This window comes from Juglans regia, chromosome 1, assembly GCF_001411555.2.
Source record: "Juglans regia cultivar Chandler chromosome 1, Walnut 2.0, whole genome shotgun sequence".
Classification (NCBI taxonomy): Eukaryota; Viridiplantae; Streptophyta; class Magnoliopsida; order Fagales; family Juglandaceae; genus Juglans; species Juglans regia.
This window is the reverse complement of record NC_049901.1, coordinates 40,551,523-40,571,396: the sequence shown is the minus strand read 5'-3', so window position 1 is coordinate 40,571,396 and position 19,874 is coordinate 40,551,523. Positions and strand designations below refer to the sequence as shown.

The following is a 19,874-nucleotide window of genomic DNA, read 5'->3' as shown; positions in this document are numbered from 1 at the left end:
AACAGAGAAAGACATTCCAAGGGCTCGAAGTATCTTCAGATCAAAATTTTCAGCTAGACTTTCATGGCCAATTACTTTTGCACGTTGGATGAGCATTATCTTTAAGCTTGGATGAGCATTATCCTGTGAAAATAAATACTTTCTATGGTGCCATACTTTCTAAATGGATTTCTTCTTGCACATCATTTTGGATGTAGAGGTACACTCATAAGAAAATGAGGCAAGACCAAATTAAAGTTTCTATGGTGCCATATTTAATCCAGAAAATTTGTCTTACAAGAGAATGCCTATTACCATTGCAAGTTGAATCAATTCCAGAAAATCTATAAATCTATAAATCTTTAATTCCAGAATTTTTTTGTTAATTGATATATGATAAGTTATCTTTGGAATATATACAAGAGATGCAATTTGAGGTTTGCTGGGCTGGACCTTGATGTTTGCTGGGCTGTACCATATTTGTTTGTGCTATACTTTTGGGACACTAGGTTATTCATGGCAGCCATAGTCCCCATGACAACATGAATTTATTTGTTTGTGCTATACTTTTTGGGCTAGACCTTGATGTTTGCTGGGCTATACCCTTCAGAAACAACATGAATTTTTTTGTTAATGTTTGCTCCTTGGATCAATAAACAGCATTGCAGAGCGCTGCAAGCAAGTAGGATCTCTATTATTTTAGATGGAAACAGAAAAATGTTTTTGTAGTAGCCAAAACATCTCAAACCTCAAGTCCATTTTACTTTCTTCACTGTTTACTCAGAAGTAACGCAACCTCACTAGCAACATCAACTCATAAGTAGAAAGAAAAAGAATCTACTAAACCATCTTCTAGGAAAGTAAAAGCTGCATATAATACATACTAGACCATCTTCTAGGAAAGTGAAAGCTGCATATAATACATACTAGATAATGCACGCCTCATGTCCCCAAAATTCTTCAGATTTCTCAAAATCTGAAGAATTTTGTAAACTGTAAGGACCAGAAGCATAATGTTTGTGCTGAACAAAAAATTAAAACTGAAATTGAAGCTCATTCACCACTCTATTACATGTGCGCCATTAAAACTGAAATTGAAGCTCATTCACTCAAAAAATTAAAACTGAAATTGAAGCTCATTCACTCAATTCACTCAATACATGTGCGCCAATAACCAATCCAGATTTGAAATCCATTCATCTTTACTTTCCAGTAAATAGAGGCATTAATCAAATAGAGTTAGCTTCAAATAAAACTGTGGACTGTTTTGTATAGAAGGTGAAGTGTTATAGACTGTTCTTCACTGTTTTGTACTGCTTCAAATAATATATATGTTGCATTTGTGGAGTTCTATAGTGTTGATACTGGCTGTTTCAGTCACTGTTCCAGAATATGCTGGAATCTTGTGAATTTGGACCTATATTGGGTCAATTTTCTGACTCCTTGAAAATTTCATCTTTTTCAAGGATGGACACACATTTTGAGGATGACCCCTTCTTCACCACTCTATTACAAAGTGGGGGAGGAGGTTGTAATAGCACCCCAACGCAACATTCTAATGTTGTAATCCAAGCAACCACAACTGACGGTGAAAAGAGGCATCATTCAAAAAAAGTTCAAAGAGGTACATCTTTCACTGTAGAGGAGGATAATCTCCTCGTGTCAGCTTGGCTCAACATTAGTATCGATGCGATCAGGGGTACTGATCAAAAGTCAACTCAAATGTGGGAAAGAATTACCACATTTTACCATGAATATAAAAAACCAAACATTGTTGACCGTTCTGAGGGCTCATTGATGAATCGATGGTCCACGATTCAAAAATTGACAAATAAGTTCTGTGCATATATAGCACAGGTAGAGTCATTGCACCCGAGTGGTGCAACCGAGCAAGACAAGGTATGTAATTATTGGATTTTTAATCATGAATTTATGTTGGACTTATTTATGAACTAAAACATATTCCTTCACCTTTATAGATTGAGAAGGCCAAGATGTTGTATAAAGAGATGGTAGGGTCTAATTTTACAATGGAACATTGTTGGTGTCTTTTGAGACACCAACCAAAATGGCAGCAACACGTATCTACCTTTGGTAAGAAGAGAAAGCCACAAGAAAAATATGTTGGTGAAGTTGATGTTGATTTAGCCGAGGAGGACCTGGAGGTTCTTACTGAGAGACCTCCAGGCAAAAAAGTAGAGAAAGAAAGGGAGAGGAAGCGGAAGTCGATGGAAGGCAAAGAGGTAGAGATCAAAAAAGCGTTAGCTAAAATGACCGAGGATAGAGCGACGACAATGGAAGAGCGGAGAAATGCTATGTTGAAAGCAGACGAAAAAAGTGACAAAATATTTGAACTAAAGAAGAAGAAGTTTGAACTAGAGGAGAAGAAATTTGAACTAGAGCAGAAGAATTTTGAACTAAAGATAATGATGCTAGATGTACGTGGCATGAATGCCATGCAACAAGAATATTTCAGTAATATTCAATTGGCAATTTTTAAGGATTCGAAATTCCATTCCGGATGTACATCTACATCTCCTTCGACACCTTATGGAGGTTTCTAACTTCTAATGTTGGTAGTACATTATTTTTTGAGCATTTAGTGGCTGCCCAGCCACATGTGGGATGTAATTAGTGGACTGTTTTGTAATTATTGGACTGTTTTGATGATTAGTGGACTGTTTTTGTATATTTAGTGGACTGTTTTGTAATTAGTGGACTGTTTTGATGGAATGGTGGACTGTTTTGTAATTATTGGACTGTTTTGATTGATTAGTGGACTGCTTTTGTAATGGCAATGAACTGTTTTGTAATTATTGGACTGCTTTGATGGATTAGTGGACTGTTTTGTAATTTTAGTAGACTGTTTTGTAATTAGTGGACTGTTTTGATGGATTAGTAGACTATTTTTGTAATGGTTGTAGATTGTTTTATAATTTTAGTGGATTGTTTTTATGGGTAGAAGAAATGTTGGTATGTTTGTATATATGATTGTTGGGTGAATGGTTTACAAAATATATTTATTGAATAATTAGGTTGAGGGAAAAAATAATTGAAAAATAATAATTTTATTTTTTAATAAAGTTATTAATTAAATTTGTAAAATATTAAAAAAAAATTATTATTAAAATATTTAATATTTTATTATTATTTAGATTTCAAGATAGCTAGTCCAATGTGGACTAGTTTAGCTATAAATCCATGTTATAGTTAAAATACAACATTCTAGCTAAAATTTAGACTTGGCAATGGCTAGCCATTGCCAATGCTCTAAAGCTCTACACGAGCTCTAGAGTCCATACCATGTCAGCTCCAGAGTCCAGATCGAGTCCGACACCATCCTCTCCAAGGACTCGAAACTCTCCACCTTCTCCCCCATTAAAGTTCTGCAGGAGAACATGTTTCTTCGAAGAGAGAGAAACTGGCGCTTAGAGAGAGAGTGGCAGGCTGTATTGTAGCTTTATCTTTTCACCAGAGAAGAGAGATAAACAGCGACCCATTTTGACAAACGTATCCATCTAATCAACGCCTCTGCTACACTCTCATTTATTCTCATCCTTTTCTTCCTTTTTTTTCGTTTTGTTGTCTTTTAATTTTCACATCACACTGACACATGGTAAAGGTGTAGTCATGTAGAAAGAACAGAGAGAAACAGGGTGTCAGCACCTCTGTTGCACTCAGAGCTTGCCCCAGAACACCACCAACATCAACATCAATAATAAAGAAGCTGAAGAAGCGACCAAAGCTACCACCTTTCTAAAATCCCATTTTCTTGGTATGAACTTTAGTCACTTCAAAGTGAAAGTTTGCTTCATTCAATTGTTATTTTTTTTTTTTAGTTTTCTTTGATTATCAGAAGTCTTTGGCCATATTTCATTACAATATATGCTTGTATCCAAAAAAAAAAAAAAACTGATTAAACCCGGGTTCAACCCGGATTCCGGATTTAAAACCTGGGTTCCGGCCTGGGTATGACCCAGGCTAACCCGGTCCAGGTGACCCGGATTTAAAATCCGGATTCCGGTCCGGATATATCCGGATTCCCGAGTCGGAACCCGGATGAATAGGCTTAAACATATGTTCATATTTATAGAATAAAGGAGCTAAAGAAAAAGGAAATACAGTAAATTAATTATACTAATTAATACTGATTGATTTACAAAATAAACTAAATATGGCAGAGAATAAATCATATTACCATACATATTGAAATATTATAAATACAATAATATTCTAACAATAGAAGAAATTTAAAGCAATATATATATAAGCGGCTATCGAGTCGATGAATAGTAAATTTATCCATCCGTGTAATTTTTTCCTTGTGTGTTGTGTTGTGTTTTTTTTTATCCTTATATTATGTTCTTTTATATCTGTGTCAGTGAGGGCTTTTAGTCTTTTGGTGCAGGCATTCAGAGGGTCAGCAGCTTTAGTCTTTTTTTTCTCTCTTTCAGTCTTTTCTCTTTCGTCTGCATCATCTCTTTCCTCTTCTCTCCGAAAGTAAACTTTTTCTCTTTTCTTTTGGTCTTCGTATCTTCATTCTTTCTGTTCAGATTTATTTTTCCCGTGATGAGTTTTATTTTTTCCTTTCATTTCATTGTTGTCGTATTTTCGTTTGTTAAGACCCTAAAGTTCTTCTTCTACTTCTTTTTTTTTTTTAAAAAAAAATTTCTTCTCTTTCTTTTTCCTCATTTATCATCCATTTGTTATCGTGTTTCCGAGCCCTCTCTTCTTCTCTGCAACCGATGTCATCGCCCTCGATGTCGCCGAACGAAGGCTATCACCTCCCAATCTCCTCCACTGCACCTTAGATGCTGTGCACTTGGACCCACTGTAGCTCAACTCTCAGATCTGCCACCCATTGCAGCTTAGACTCAGATCCACCATGAATCTCAACCAGCCTCTCAGATTCGCTTTCGTATGTCATTTTCTCTCTTTCAGTAGTTTTTTGTCCACCATTTTTTTGGAATCTGTGGATTTATTTATTTTATTTCATCGTTTGCTTGTTGGATTTTTTATCTCTATTTTTTTTTTTTGTTGGATGTGAATCTGCTTGTTGGATTTCCATTCATTGGTATGGACCATTTTTTGTTGGGTTTGCCATTTGCTTGGATGCGAAATTTGTTATTTTTTCCCATAATTTTTTGGGTGGAGTCTTTTTTTTCTTTCTCATACATCCTTTTTGGTTTTTCTAAATTAGATTTAGGTTCTATGGCTAGAATGAGTGCGTAGAAGGGAGGGGAATATTGTTTCATCTCCCACTTTAAGGCTTCGTTTGGATGCTGAAAGCATCTCAACTCAGTTCAAATTTAAACTGAGCTCTGCCCTCCAAACACACGTGAAGTCGAGTTTGAAATCACTTTAATCCGTAAACTCATTTTTACGTACAGATGCAGGACGCGACAGTGCAAATATGTGAATAACAACTTCAAAGAGTACAAATCTGTGAATAGTGCATACTATTATAAATAAATAAAAATAAATAAAAAAAAACACGATGGCATCCAAAAGTTATTTCCTGCTTGCATGTTCTCTTGCCGTATAAGCTACAGTGCCCATTTATTTGATATTTTTCTTGAAGCATTTGGCGCCAGCTACGGAAATGATTTCCGTTTTTACTGTGATATGAACAGTATAAAATAATGGTGGGACTTATTTTTTTTCAACTTCCCATAAATATATCTAAACTCATCTTAACATCCAAACACATTTTAAACTCATTTTAAGTGGACCCTACCAAACTCATTCAATAATCTCAACTCACTACTATTCATAAAAAACTCAACTCACTTCAACTCATCTCAACATCCAAACGCAACCTAAGACTTGAGGGGTACTTGTTTACAGAAGATACTGAATCATTGAATGATGTTTTCTTGCGTGGTGGACTGTTATGTTTCCTGGTGTTCTCTAATATGTTTATGTTCTTATTTTTGAAATTAACAGATGGTTATTGCTTTTTACAGGAGATTTGGACTGTTTGGTTTGAAGTTAATGTTGCTTTGAGGTTGTATGTCGCAGTAGATATTCTTCTGGGTATGAAGAAAAAAAGATGCTTTTCTTTTGTTGGATTAAAAGAAGTTGCTATGTTACTTTTTTATATATTTGGTTGGATTTGTATATTTTGAGAAGTTGCTATGTTTTTTTTTCTTTTATATATTCTGTTGGAATTGTGTATTTTGTTAAAGATGCTTCCATTCAAAAGTGTGTTTTCCAGCTACAAATCTCTATAACATATTTGCTGCAAAATAAAGATTAAAAAAAGTATCTTCAAACTGTACTTCTAATGGTAGAGAAATATAAATGAGAAAGTAAGTGAAAAAATACAGCTTTTTAGGATGAAAATGTGGCATTTTTTTCTTCCATTGATAGAAGTTGTTCTGTTTTGTTTTTAAGTTTGTGTTCTTTTGGTGTTTCTCTTTGATTTCCTTGGCGACTTTCTTTGGTTTGGATTTTAAATTTTTAAACTTATTGGTTCGATTTTTGTAGGGAATATGCTTTGTTTGGCTTGAAGTTTATGCCGGTTCAAGGTTTGTATTTGTCTGATTTACTCATTGTTTTGCATTAACCAATTGGGCTTCTCGGTTTGATTTGTCTTTTTTGTTATTATGATGTTGGATGTGTCTTGATCTACTGAGTCCTACATTTTTTTGGTTATTTGATGTGATTATTTTGATTTCTAGATTTCTGAAAAAAACATATCTTTTAAATTTTTTAATTAAAAAAAATATTTCTTTTGGTATAAAAAAATAGATGCTTTTTATCTTACCTTTTTTTTTTTTTGCATTAATAGAAGTTGTTGTGTTTTTCATTTTAAGAATAGTTGGTATCTTTCTTTTATATATTTTGTTGGATTTGTATATTTTATTATTGATTTGGTTTCTTGGTTTCATTTGTCTTGTCTATTATTCTGTATTGATTTGCAGCTTCTTGGAAAAAAAAGATGGCTTTTACTTTTTTATTTTTTGATTATTTTTTTTTGTTGCATTGATAGAAGTTGCTGTTTTTTATTTTAAAAATTATAGGTATCTTTGTTTTATATATTTTGTTGGGTTTGTATATTTTGTTATCAATTCTATTTTCTGGTTCCGTTTGTCTTTTCTATTAATAAGCTCTCCTCTGCAGTTTTATTTTAAAATGAGTAAACCGATTTATGCTATTTGGATTAATGAGTTTGCTTATATTTTAACATGTATTATTTTCCAGCATGGAGACAAGGAACATGAAGGATGCTTACAAATTATTCTAAAGGAATGAAGTTCTTGTTCTAGGTTTCTAAAGCAATTATTTTTTTTGTTAGATGCTTACAAATTATTTTAGTATTTTTTTTTTTTTGTGTATAGAGGAGAGATTCTTTAACCATGAGTTGCTTTTATGTCTTAATTCTGAATGCTAAGAAAAATAAGACACCATTTTGTTAACCTGCTCTATAAATTGTGATCATATGATTGTTTTCGTTCATCATATTTGATCTCTCTAATAGATATATTTTACAGTTTTTAGTTATTTTGGATTTTCATGGATTCTTATTTGTCTTTCATTGAGATTTATTTCTTTTTTGAGTGTTGATTTTGCAGGACCCTTTTTTTTTTAAAACTTTTTCTTGTTAATGAATATGTTGTTTGGCATGGAGCTTCCAAGTTCTATCCATTCTCTTAGAGAGCAAAAAGATCTACACAGTTGAACCATCAGAAGTAAGTTTAAACATTATGTGAATATTGAATCTGATAATTTGGAGTGGCTCATAACTTTATGTTAACAAAAAATAAAAATAAAAATAAAAATTGAAGAAATATATTTATAATCGTGAATTGTGCAACTGCAATATTATCGCTTTAAAAAAAGTGAATAAAATATGAGACTTACGTGAAAAAAAAATTAATTTTTTAATAGTAGTCTCCACTCTTTTTCATAGCGATTACGTGGTATTTACGTATTTCACGATTATATGTAGAATTATTCACAAAAATTTGTGCAAGAAAACATTTGCATCATATATGCTCTTATTAGAAAAAAATTATAATTTCAATTCTCCCAAACTTGTATCAACCTATGGCCTATTTTAACTTATTTGTCTTTGAATTAATGTTTTTATTTTCTAATTTATGCAAGTATGTACTTAACTATCATTATCAAAAAATATTTATTAGAATTTACATATTGTTTTTCCTATACATTACATTATTGATTGAAATCATTTTTTTAATAAAAAATATATTATTTTTTAAAAATAATCAATTCATCCAACTAGGCTAACGTGCAAACTATCCTAGTGTGTGTATATATTTTTTATATATAGCATATCTCACTTCCACGGTATGCTCATTTCTTTAAAAAAGACGCGAAAGCACAAGATTAGAATTCTTGCAACTATAGCAGTATGCGTCAATTATGGAATAGACACATCATTATGTAGGCCTTAATACCATCCATGTAAAACTTATATATAAAACATGAGTAAGTCGTGGGGTACAAGCGTCAGCAGTTTTAAAGTATATAAATGTCATGCAGTCGTTTTAAAAAAAAATAAAATTTATTATTAATAAATTAATTTTTTATATAAATCATATATTTATTTATTTTTTTTAAATAATTATATGACACTTACATACTCATAATTATAATTATTATTTTTCATAAAAATATGTACTGCACATGATTATTTACTATCGTATCTATGTGTCACCTGTTTATGCAATAATTCTTCATTCACAATTGTATTTAGGTGGGCCAACACGGTGCACATGTGAACTCCGCTCTTATTGGATGATATGATTGAAAGAGGGGACAGGTCATCTGATGTTGACTTTTTCCTCTCCTCCCAATAAGCGAAAATAAATAAATAAAAAAATAAAATAGCACTTAGTGGAGCTCGACCAAGTCCTTGTTTAGATACATTACTCACTTTAATTTAATTTAATTTATTTTATTATTATAATTTTTTAAAATTTTTTAAATCTTAAAATAATAATAATATAAAAAATAATATTTTAATAATATTTTATTCAACTCATCTTATCTCATAATTATTAAAATTTTTAAAATTTTATATTAAAAAATAAATAATTCGATTTTTTTAAATTTTAAAATAAAAATAATATTAAAAATATATATTTTAATAATATATTTTTTTTTTACTTTTAATTTTTATCTCCATTTCTATGAAAACAAACGAAGCTGAATCCAAACGAAGATCCGCACCAAATCGATGTGACTGCCACGGGTTAAGTGGCCTACGGGCGCTCTCCACTCCGAAGAACATGTGAGGCATAACGCGCCAAACGCGCATGAGATAGAGGAAGACTCACTGCTCCTCTGATCCCCTTCGTGCCAATATTGTCTTTCAAAGTCGCCGTTTCGCACCTAATATGAAAGTAATGTTTTTTTTTTAAAAAAATCTATTCTTAAGAATTATACACCACAGATTATTCTTTTTATAATTTTTATAATTTTTTATTATTAAATATGTATTATATAAATGATGAGTAAAATAATTTAATTATTTTAAGAAGAATAAAACTAAAAATAATTTTTTAAAAAAATAAAAAAAAATTATAGTGTGTAACATGTGAAGCTTATGAATAACAATATTTTTTTTTTTTATAGAACAACTTTAATTCACAAGAGACACTCAATACAATGTTTTTCAGCTACTAACTTACTAGTAATCATATCAGTCCTTTCTCAATAATCCAACATTGCATTTTCTCTAAAGATAAAAGCAACTTTTGCTAATATATGTGCTACATCATTTTCATTTATTCTTACAAAACTTATTAAAATTTTTCAAACTCTCTTTGACATCTTGAATAATCTATCCATATGCTGTCCAATATGTCTCTGGATTAACTGCAACTTCTAAGATAACTTTTGCATCTTTTTCTATAATCACCTTTCTGAATCCCATATATAAGCACAACTCAATTGCTTTCATCATAGCTGCTACTTCTGCTATTAATGGTTGAGACAACAATAACTGTGGTTCACTACAAGCTGCCATCTGTTTTCCATTATGATCCCTGATTATAATCCCACCTCCAATTTTCTGATTTTTTTAATATATAGCAGCATCAAAGTTAACTTTAAACCAACCTTCCTTAGGTTTTCTCCATATAACCCTCTTTGGTATTGGATGTTCTGCTGTGTTCCCGATTTCCTTCTTCTCCATATAATTTTAGATACAATTATAGACTCTATAAGTATTGCACAATTGTTTTAAAAAAGAATGAGATCTACTGTTAAAAAAATTAATTTTTTCGTATGATTTTATATTTATGCATTTTTTTAAAAGGTGTGTACAATACTTGCATATTCTATAACTGTAAATATTATTTTTCAATTCTCATTGATCAATGCACTTAATAATTTTAAGCAAATCTCATGAGATCAAGGTAAGGATGTGAAGTATCGGCCGGAAGAGATATAGATACATAAAGTGATCACTGTAACATTATTATTATGCGTATAAATCTTTGAGACTTCGGTCCGTTTGAATTTAAAGATGAGTTGAGATGATTTGTGAATAATAATAAGATTTATGAATTAAAATTTATAAATAGTAATAAATAGTAGTAAAATCTCTCAATCTAAATCTGACTCTTATTTTATGTATTTATATATCTTAAATTTTAGAGAATTTTTTCTTTTTTCTACTCTAAGAAGTGAAAGGGAACTGAGGTGCACAGATAGGCCCTTTCAATCACGCAGTGAATAGTAGAAAACGTTATTGGCTCCTGATGTCAAGCCGGAAAAAGCATAATTTCAACTCGTTTCCCTTTAAAGCCACAGTGCTCTTTGCCCTTCCAAACCATCTTTCGAGGACCCCCAATACACATGATAAATTATGTGGACAGGTGTAGTTAGATTCAAAAGTGTTTAAGCCCAACGCAAAGGGTCAAAGGTATCTCCTGCGTAATGAGAATAAAGGATTTTGGTATCAGAATACATATTAAATTCTCACAGCCCTTTACATAATCTTGCTTTAAATGATAGACATTTGTATAAAATAACTTCTATAAATAATATCATTTTACAAAAATATCATCAATTTAAAATATAATTATATAAAAAGTTGTAAAAAGATTATAAGTGTATCATTACTATTTTTTCAACTTTATTAATAAAATCTAATAAAATCTTCTCACTTTAGTTAAGTAATTTAGTACTTTCGTTGTAATAGCTCAGTTTGGATATCAAAATCATTTTAATCTATCTCATCTCACCATTATAATTTTTATAAATTTACACATAAAATTAATAAATAATTCAATTTTTTTAAATTCTAAAATAATAATAATATTAAAAAAAATATTATAATAATATTTTATTCAACTTTTAACTTTCATCTAAAATTATTTTATCTAATCTCATTATCCAAACCCCACCTCAATGATCTATTGACAATCCAAATTGTTTAATATCTAAAAATTAAAAATAAAAATATAATGACTTTCCTCTTGTAGTAGTGACTTTTCTTAGGAAAAATATGGGTACTAAATTCTTGCGCATTACATGGATTTGGAAAATTTTAAAAAATATAAAAATGATAAATTATATGTTTGCGTGTAATATAGAGAATAATAAATAGAATTTTTGATTTTATTTTTTGATAAAAGAAATAAATTGAATACCCATCACTTTCAAAAGTCTTCGTTAAAGCCCATTTAACACTCTAAAGCCCAGGTCGTACAAGAACTAGTCGAAACTGAGAACTGTTGCTGTCCAGGGTTCTCTGCCCTCAATCTTCTTCGCATTCAAAGTCTTCTCTTCCCACAGGGACAGAAACCAAACCCCATCTCCATATCAACTCATCCTCCACGACTTAACCTCAATATCCCTTCTCCCTTCCTCCCCATTCATCTTTCTCTCAATTTCTTGTCTTCATTCTCTTTGTCTTTCTCATAGGTTAAGGTTAGGGTTTTCAGATCTCCAAAAAAATGGCTCTCTCCGATGGTGTTGTGAGAAACGTTTTGCTCTCCTACTTCTACGTATTGATCTGGATCTGTCTGAGCTTCTCGGTGATCGTGTACAACAAGTACATCTTGGACCGCAAACTCTACAACTGGCCCTTCCCGATCTCGCTTACCATGATCCACATGGCCTTCTGCTCCGCCCTCGCCTACCTCCTCGTCCGCGTCTTTAAGGTTGTGGAGGAGCCTGCCGCCATGACCCGTGACCTCTACGTCAAGTCCATCGTCCCCATCGGCGCCCTTTACTCTCTCTCCCTCTGGTTCTCCAACTCCGCGTACATCTACCTCTCCGTTTCCTTCATCCAGATGCTCAAGGCTCTCATGCCCGTCGCTGTCTACTCCCTCGGCCTCGCCTTCAAGAAGGACACCTTCAAGTCCGACACCATGCTCAACATGGTCTCCATCTCCCTCGGCGTCGGCGTCGCCGCCTATGGCGAGGCCAAGTTTGACACTTGGGGCGTCATGTTGCAGCTTCTGGCCGTCGTATTCGAGGCCACCCGGTTGGTTTTGATCCAGATTCTGTTGAATTCCAGAGGTATTAGCTTGAACCCCATCACTTCGCTTTTCTATGTCGCGCCGTGTTGTCTTGCGTTCTTGTCCGTGCCTTGGATGATAATGGAGTACCCTTTGTTGAGGGACACCTCCAGTTTCCATCTGGATTTCGTGATCTTCGGTACCAATTCGCTCTGCGCGTTCGCCCTGAATTTGGCCGTGTTCTTGCTGGTGGGTAAGACCTCCGCGCTCACCATGAATGTCGCCGGTGTGGTAAAGGATTGGCTTTTGATCGCGTTCTCGTGGTCGGTGATCAAGGACACCGTGACGCCCATCAATTTGTTTGGCTACTTTTTGGCGTTTCTGGGTGTTGCATATTACAATCACTCCAAGTTGCAGGCGCTTAAGGCTGCGGATGCGCAGAGGAAGGCGCAGCAGGCCGACGAGGAGGCAGGGAGGTTGCTGGAGGAGAGAGAAGTTGAAGGCACCGGCAAAAAGAGTGAAACCCAGAATTGATACGTTTGCTAATTCCATTTTTTTTTTGTTTTTGCCAAGGAAAGAGGATTACAACAAAGAGATTTGGAAAACAAGTGACCAAAACCCGATTTCTACATCGGGTTTTGTGCTCGTCTAGATGAGGCAGGTTTTGTTTTGGGTATTTGGCATTAGTTATTTTTTTTGTTAACCTTATTTATGTAGCGGTGACTTTGTGTTATTGGGGTTATAAAGTTAATTAATTTATGTTACCTATTCTGCCTATTCGTGTCTGTGATTGGAGAATGAATTCTTATGGATGGTTTGACACAATTCACTTCGGAGAAAACATCTGGAACATTTAGTTACATCTGTATGAGTATGTTTTGATCTATTTTTCTTGTTTATTTTGATCATGCTTGTGTTCTCGTGTGACTGTAGTTTCCATATTTGCTCCTATTATCCGCATGTTATATTTATGTCCTACTGTGATTTCGCTATAGAACACCTGTATCACAATTAAGGATGTTGAAATTGCCAATGTGTTATTGTGAGGGGGAAAGCAACCATCAGGATATGTAGACACTATCAATTTTAGAATGGGATTCATTTTTTCAGTTTATACACAGAAGGACAGTCAGTTGCTTGGTATTCTTTAGTATAGAAATTGAGACTTGATTTTTTCTCTTTCTCAATTTGAATGGTAAAATTTTTTTTATGGCATGTATACTTTTTTTTTTTTTTTTTTTCAATTAGTAAAATTTGTATGGCATATATACTTAAGCTAGTATTTATACTGTGTGATCAATTTTCATATTAAAGGAGTTTGTTACTCTATATGTCATGGTAGTCAAGAATCTTGTTTGGTTACGCAGTTCAGATGAGATAAAATGAGATATTTTGTTGAAAGTTGAATAAATATTGTTATAATATAAAATTTTAATATTATTTTTGTTTTGAGATTTGAAAAAATTAAATTTTTTATTATATTTTGTGTGGAAGTTTGGAAAAGTTATAATGATTAGATTAGATGAGATGAGATAGTTTGGTTTTATGTAACCAAACCAACCAATTTTCTCTTTTGTAAATTCAAAAAGCATCATTTACCATGCTGCTAATAGGTTTTTTTTTTTTTTTTTTTTGTTTATAATCTTGGCTTGCATACAAGTATCTTTGTTAGAAACCTAAATTACCTCTTTTAGAACTCTTCGTCCCGTTCTTCCATGCTAGGTTGCCTTTGTCATGGAAAACAAGAGAAGATGTAGATATTCAAACTGCCTACTATGTTGTTATCTACTTTAATAGCTGTGGCAAGTTTTTGCTTTTAGACATGGACTTAATTTCAAAGTTATGGTACTTTGGACAAAGATGACACAGAATTTGTGTTTTCTTCTCTTTTGATATGTTCTTTATATGGTCACTTTGAAAGAATTAGGAGGTCTGCATCTTTTTGGGTTGTTTTTTCGTTTTTCATGCGTATGCATGCTTTGGCACTCCATTTTAATTAAGCAGTGATTGTCCAGTTCTCTTGTCTGGTTACATTTATTTTTTTGTCATTGTTATGCCTGATCATTCTCATCCGTTAAGTTTTCCTTTTGTAGTTTTGTTGGTCTTCTTCAAATTGTAGTTGTGGGTGTCCGTTTTCTCAAAGATGGGTATGACATATTGCTCGAATGTGATTTGAACTTTTGAAGATTTGATGCTTACCAAATGAATTAACAATTTGTGCGTTAGTTTCATAAAGAAATTGAATGATGGCCATCCTGGCCACCTAAGAATTAAATGATTCTGCACAACAGCTCGTTTTTAGATCAACCACCATACCGAGTATAATGACCTGATATTTGAGGGTAAGGGGATTGCTTGCACTCAACAATTTTCTGGTAGAAAAGAACTCCTAATTTGGATTGGAACTTTCTGATATGAGAATATATGTCAAACATGAGGGCTTGTTTGGAGAGGGAAATGAGATGAGAATTTTGTGAATTGTAGTAAAATAGTTTGTGAATAGTAGTGAAATAGTTTGAGTTGAGTGTTTTTTTGGATTTTGGAAAAGGAGAGAGAAAAAATTGAATAAAAAATATTTTAAATTTAAATATTGTTAGAATCTAGTTTTATAATATTATTTTTGTTTGAAAATTTAAAAAAGTTTAATTGTTTTTTATTTTTTGTTTGAAAGTTTGGTAAAATTGTAATGATTAGTTTGAAAAATGTGTTATAATTAGTTTGAAAATATTTATATTTAAATTATGTTTGGAGATGAGATGATATCTATTTCCAAACAAGCCGGTTTGGTTTATATCTAATAGTGCAGCTTATCTGATGTTGGTGTGTTGGCTTTAACTACTTGCTACCAGAGCTCCGGCGTTAGGGCTGAGTGTTTGGAAAAGTAAATACCAACTGGATAGGATTAGTTCAGGGCAAAATCGATAACGGTATTAATCAAAACGCTCCATATTATCCATTTTAAGTGAAATTGAGAAAACCCACCAACTGTTGCAATTTGGAAGAACTGGACTTTTGATGTACTCAAAAGAATCTTATGTGCTAGTCTCTGTCCCCCAGAATGTACAATCTATAAAAGAAAAACACACTTTTTAAGTTTTAACATATCTAAATTGTCACCCTTTCTGTAACATGTTTTTCAAACTCAGTTTTACACCTTTTTGTAATTTGGTTCAATTTGTAAACACAATTATTCCGAGATTACTTTATTACTATTCATAAATAGTTTATTATTATTTAAAAACTATTCATTATTATTTATAAACTATTTCATTATTATTTACAGATGATTTGAGATACTTTTAGTATTCAAACTGGCATTTCTGAACAAAAAAAGGTGGAGTGATTGAAAGGGTATTTGGTTGGAACAATATTTCCTTTAAACAAAAAAACTATTTTCAATCTTAGTTATTATGAATTGGTAGGAAGTTTTTGACCTGCAAACAAAATATAGGAAGGCAGGGGAGGAGGAAGCACCTGGTATTGATGGCATTGTGTCACCTACGAAAGATCAACCAAGTCATAAGTAATACAAGATTCAAAGAAACGGATGATTGATTAAAGGCACAGAAAAAAAGATACAAGTTCCTATTATTCAACAAGACCAGAATTAGTGTTGAATCTTCTCAAAGACTTGAAGGCAAGTTTTGTCTTGTTCAACCGCCTCTGATTCTCTTTGTAGAATCTCTCTGCACTTCATCGTGCTTTTTTTTTTTTTTAAAAAAGATGACGGTATTCTAAATTTATTGATTAACCTCATTTATAATGGAGGAAAATCGTGGTTACAAACAGACACCTGGAGGTGTTACAAGATAATAAAAAATGACCAAAACCTAGGCATCAAAAAAACCTAAAGCGTTTAAACAAACGACAAATAACCAAGGATTATGAATAAACCAACAATAAAAAGCACCTACAAAAAAAGAAAGACATCATGCAAAAAAAAAACAAAAAACAAAGCTCACACAAAAATAAGAAAAACAAATGCAATTAAACAACTACCTCATTAAGAAATTCGCAAATAAGGAATACCAATCCTATCCATGCGGAGAAGGCCCCGCAACTTACTGGGAAAAATATCTCTGTCTTCAATCCAATCCATGTTTAAACCCTCAGCTTCCTCTTTAGCTAAAAAATCAGCCACAACATTTCCTTCACGAAACACATGACTCACTCTATACTCCATGCTTCCTAGGCAGATATGAAACTCTTCCAAATATTACAATTTCCCCTATTAAGCCATCTAACAAGGATTTGAGAGTCTGTCTCGATGTGAACTCGATAAAAACCAAGCTGACAGCACCTCCTAACCCCTTCCAGCAGAATTCTCATTTCAGCAAAATTTTTAGATCCATGGCCTAAGAATACAACAAAAGCTGCACATAAATTCCTACCATCATCATGCTTTCATCCACTTCTCATGAAGTAAAACCAAAACCAAAAACAATTCACCAACAGAAGGAAAGCAAATGAATATGGAATCCCTCATCTCTCAGACTGAAGTACTCTCATGACAAGACTTAAACCTTGAACCTGCACCAGAAACAGCACAAACCATATCAGACTCAATGCTGGTAGGCAGACTCGTTGCTGACGGACCTCTCAATAGATTTGCAGTCCATTCAAGCATCAAGGCAGCATGTAACTTCATCTAGAAACTCCTCATTGCAGATTTAGAAGCCAACATGTTTTTATTCACTTTTCATTCTCCCCAGGACAAACTCAGAGTACTCAAACAAGCCCCTTGGAATTTTAAAGGTCATTTCCTAATCCTTAAGCCTTGGTACCCTGGTTCAACACTCCAAGAAATCAGTCTAAAGCACTCAATATTCAACGTCAAAATCCATGGACTGTCATTGGACCACATGACCCTTAAAAATGCCACAAACATAGGAAAAGCTCTAGGCAACTTGATAAAGGTTGAGGAGGACCCCATCTTCGGAATAGCTTACAGAAAATTCATCAGGCTTAAGATAGAAATTGATATAACAAATCCTCTACAACAAGGCTTCATGCTGCTAAGATTTAGAAATCAAGAGACTTGGGTCTCCTTCAAATATGAAAGACTCTCTGATTTTTGCTATGCATGTGGTCGATTGGATCATTCTCAAATTTTCTGCAACAATTTGAAAACCCCATCCACAAAGCTAAGCTATGGACCATGACTAAGAGCTGAATTCACAACCCCAACCACCACTTAGTCATTCTATCAAACACAAGACAACCAAGAATCAGAAGTGTTTTTTTTTTCCAAATCAATATACTCAAGCATCCGAGTCTCAAGAAAGAAGAAGAAAAGGAAAAGAGCTTCAAACCACAATCAATCAGCATCAAGGAAATAGCCAAATCTTTTTTCTAAATAAGAACAAGCTTACCAACAGCAATAGAGAACAACCCGCAACAGAGTAGCCGGAACTTCACCATTTCTTTCCATTGCCGGTGCTGCACCAGGAACATCCTTGGATTTCTTCTCATCCTGCATCATTCAACTCGAGCCCACTGTTCAACTACAGTAATCCGGCAGCATTAAACTCGGCAGCAACAACAAAATTCAATTTGTTCACTGTGGAACCAACCCCTACCTCAAATCAGCCGAACTCATCAATCAAGAAAAATTTCTCCATCTCATCAATTGGAAAAAGGAAAAATTTTGTTGATAGGATGGCAATGGCGATACAAAGAGGAATTGGTCTCATATCAAATAATACACATTGTCGGCTAGAAGATACACCCCATGGAAAGTACAGTGGTGACAGATCTACTCAGCCATGTAGGGGTTTAAAGCTCAATAAGAAAAGCACGGAGCCAAGACCTTAGACACACATATCGGTGAACCCAGTTTAATGTCATCCTCATTTATTAAAAAAAGGCCTCTTTTCATAGATGAAAAAGGAAAACACATTTCATTGTAAGGCCCATAACCCTCTGTCCATTAGACCCGCCCCCTCTTTTACTAGAAACTCAATCGAGCTCGTCCCCTAACCCAAGCCAAACCTCTCCCAATCCCACAAACACCCCACATCAGACTCAAACCGACAACCCATGTCAAAAAGACATAGCCCACCCCAACCAAACTAAACAAAGCCCATCAACCTTTCCCACCCAAGCATCCTTCACGAACCCAACCTCACCATCAGACTCACCTAAGTCCCCACCACACACATTCCTGCAGCCAATCCAGCAGAATTCCCAATTGGCCTCACTTATGACAATCGATCCCATAAACCTTCAATTCAAAAGATAGAAAGCCTCAACCGACACTAAAGTCTCTCAACCTCCAAAAAATTTTAGCCATCAGAGAAAATAGAAGCACCAAGCGGGGTCAATGCCACAACCACTGAGTACCAAATAGAAGAGTCCACACTAGCTCTTACCCTGTTGGAAATGCAGTTAAGTTCAAGAGGCAAAATACAAAAACTCAAAGGGAAGGCCCTCATGTCACCTTATAGCAGACATTCACCTCCACCTCAAGGAAAGCCCAAACAAGCTAAGAGGCAAGCTTCAAAATGCCTCCCCCCTCTGAATGAAAACAATGGCTTGGAATTGCAGGGGTTTAGCCCGACCTAAGACAATCAGAAATTTAAGGACTAATATTAAGAAATATAACCCGTACGTCATCTTTTTGTCGGAAACCTTGGTGTCGGAACAACGCACCATATCTATTGTAAATAGTATAGGTTTCCATCATTTTGTTAGCTATCCAGCTTTTGGTAAAAAAGGGGGCCTTCTATTTATGTGGCGTCTTGGTGTAGAATTAGAACCAGTTCATATAAATATGAATGCTATTTCAGTTTTATTTACTCAAATCCTCCTCATCATCCATGGTTAATTACTTATGTTTATGTGCCAACTCAATGGAATTACAAAGCAAATTTCTGGACTCATTTGGATTCAATACACCAAGCATTTCCAGGGCGGTGGATATGCATGGGCGATTTTAATGATCTCCTAAATCAATCAGAGAAACACGATGGGTGCCCGAGCCCGATCCCTGATCCCCGATCCCCTTCAATCAAAATGAAGGACTCAAATCTCTAATGGAAAAAAATGGACTCATTGACATAGGATACACAAATCCAAAATTCACATGGTCAAACAACAGGCATGGAAATGCACTTATCAGAGAAAGATTAGTTTGAGCAATTGATAATAAAAAATGGAGGTTATTTTTTTTGGATGCTACACTACAACACTTAACTTCATCAGTCTCGGATCACCATCCACTTCTGCTACACACAACAATTAATCATCGAAGAGCCTTGTCTTTTAAATTTGAAAAATTTTGGATTCATGAACCACTCAACCACAACATGATCAAAGAAGCATGGATCAAAAACTACCAAGGCAATTCTTCCTACGTACTATGCAAAAAAATCAAATCAACAAAGGATGCTCTCAAGCTATGTAATAAAATTCATTTTGGGCGAATTCATAACAATATACAGGAAATTGAAA

General features: G+C 33.8%; 2 protein-coding genes and 1 long non-coding RNA gene across 3 annotated transcripts; all 3 read left to right on the top strand.

The window, feature by feature from the left end:
- Positions 1-1,446: 1,446 nt before the first annotated feature.
- On the top strand, positions 1,447-4,412 carry LOC109006207 (glutathione S-transferase T3-like). The gene is made up of 3 exons (XM_018985417.2): positions 1,447-1,878; positions 1,959-2,239; positions 4,388-4,412. Exons 1-3 carry the CDS (start codon positions 1,447-1,449, stop codon positions 4,410-4,412), a joined length of 738 nt encoding a protein of 245 aa, XP_018840962.2.
- Positions 4,413-4,677: 265 nt separating this feature from the next.
- Positions 4,678-7,230, top strand: LOC109006233. The gene is made up of 4 exons (XR_001998617.2): positions 4,678-4,897; positions 5,946-6,015; positions 6,469-6,509; positions 7,186-7,230. It is a non-coding gene; the product is annotated as an uncharacterized LOC109006233 (long non-coding RNA).
- A 4,449-nt stretch (positions 7,231-11,679) lies between these two features.
- Positions 11,680-13,193, top strand: LOC109006243 (probable sugar phosphate/phosphate translocator At4g32390). Its single transcript, XM_018985457.2, has one exon. The coding sequence runs from the start codon at positions 11,916-11,918 to the stop codon at positions 12,954-12,956; it is 1,041 nt and encodes a 346-aa protein (XP_018841002.1). The 5' UTR covers positions 11,680-11,915; the 3' UTR covers positions 12,957-13,193.
- Positions 13,194-19,874: the final 6,681 nt, after the last annotated feature.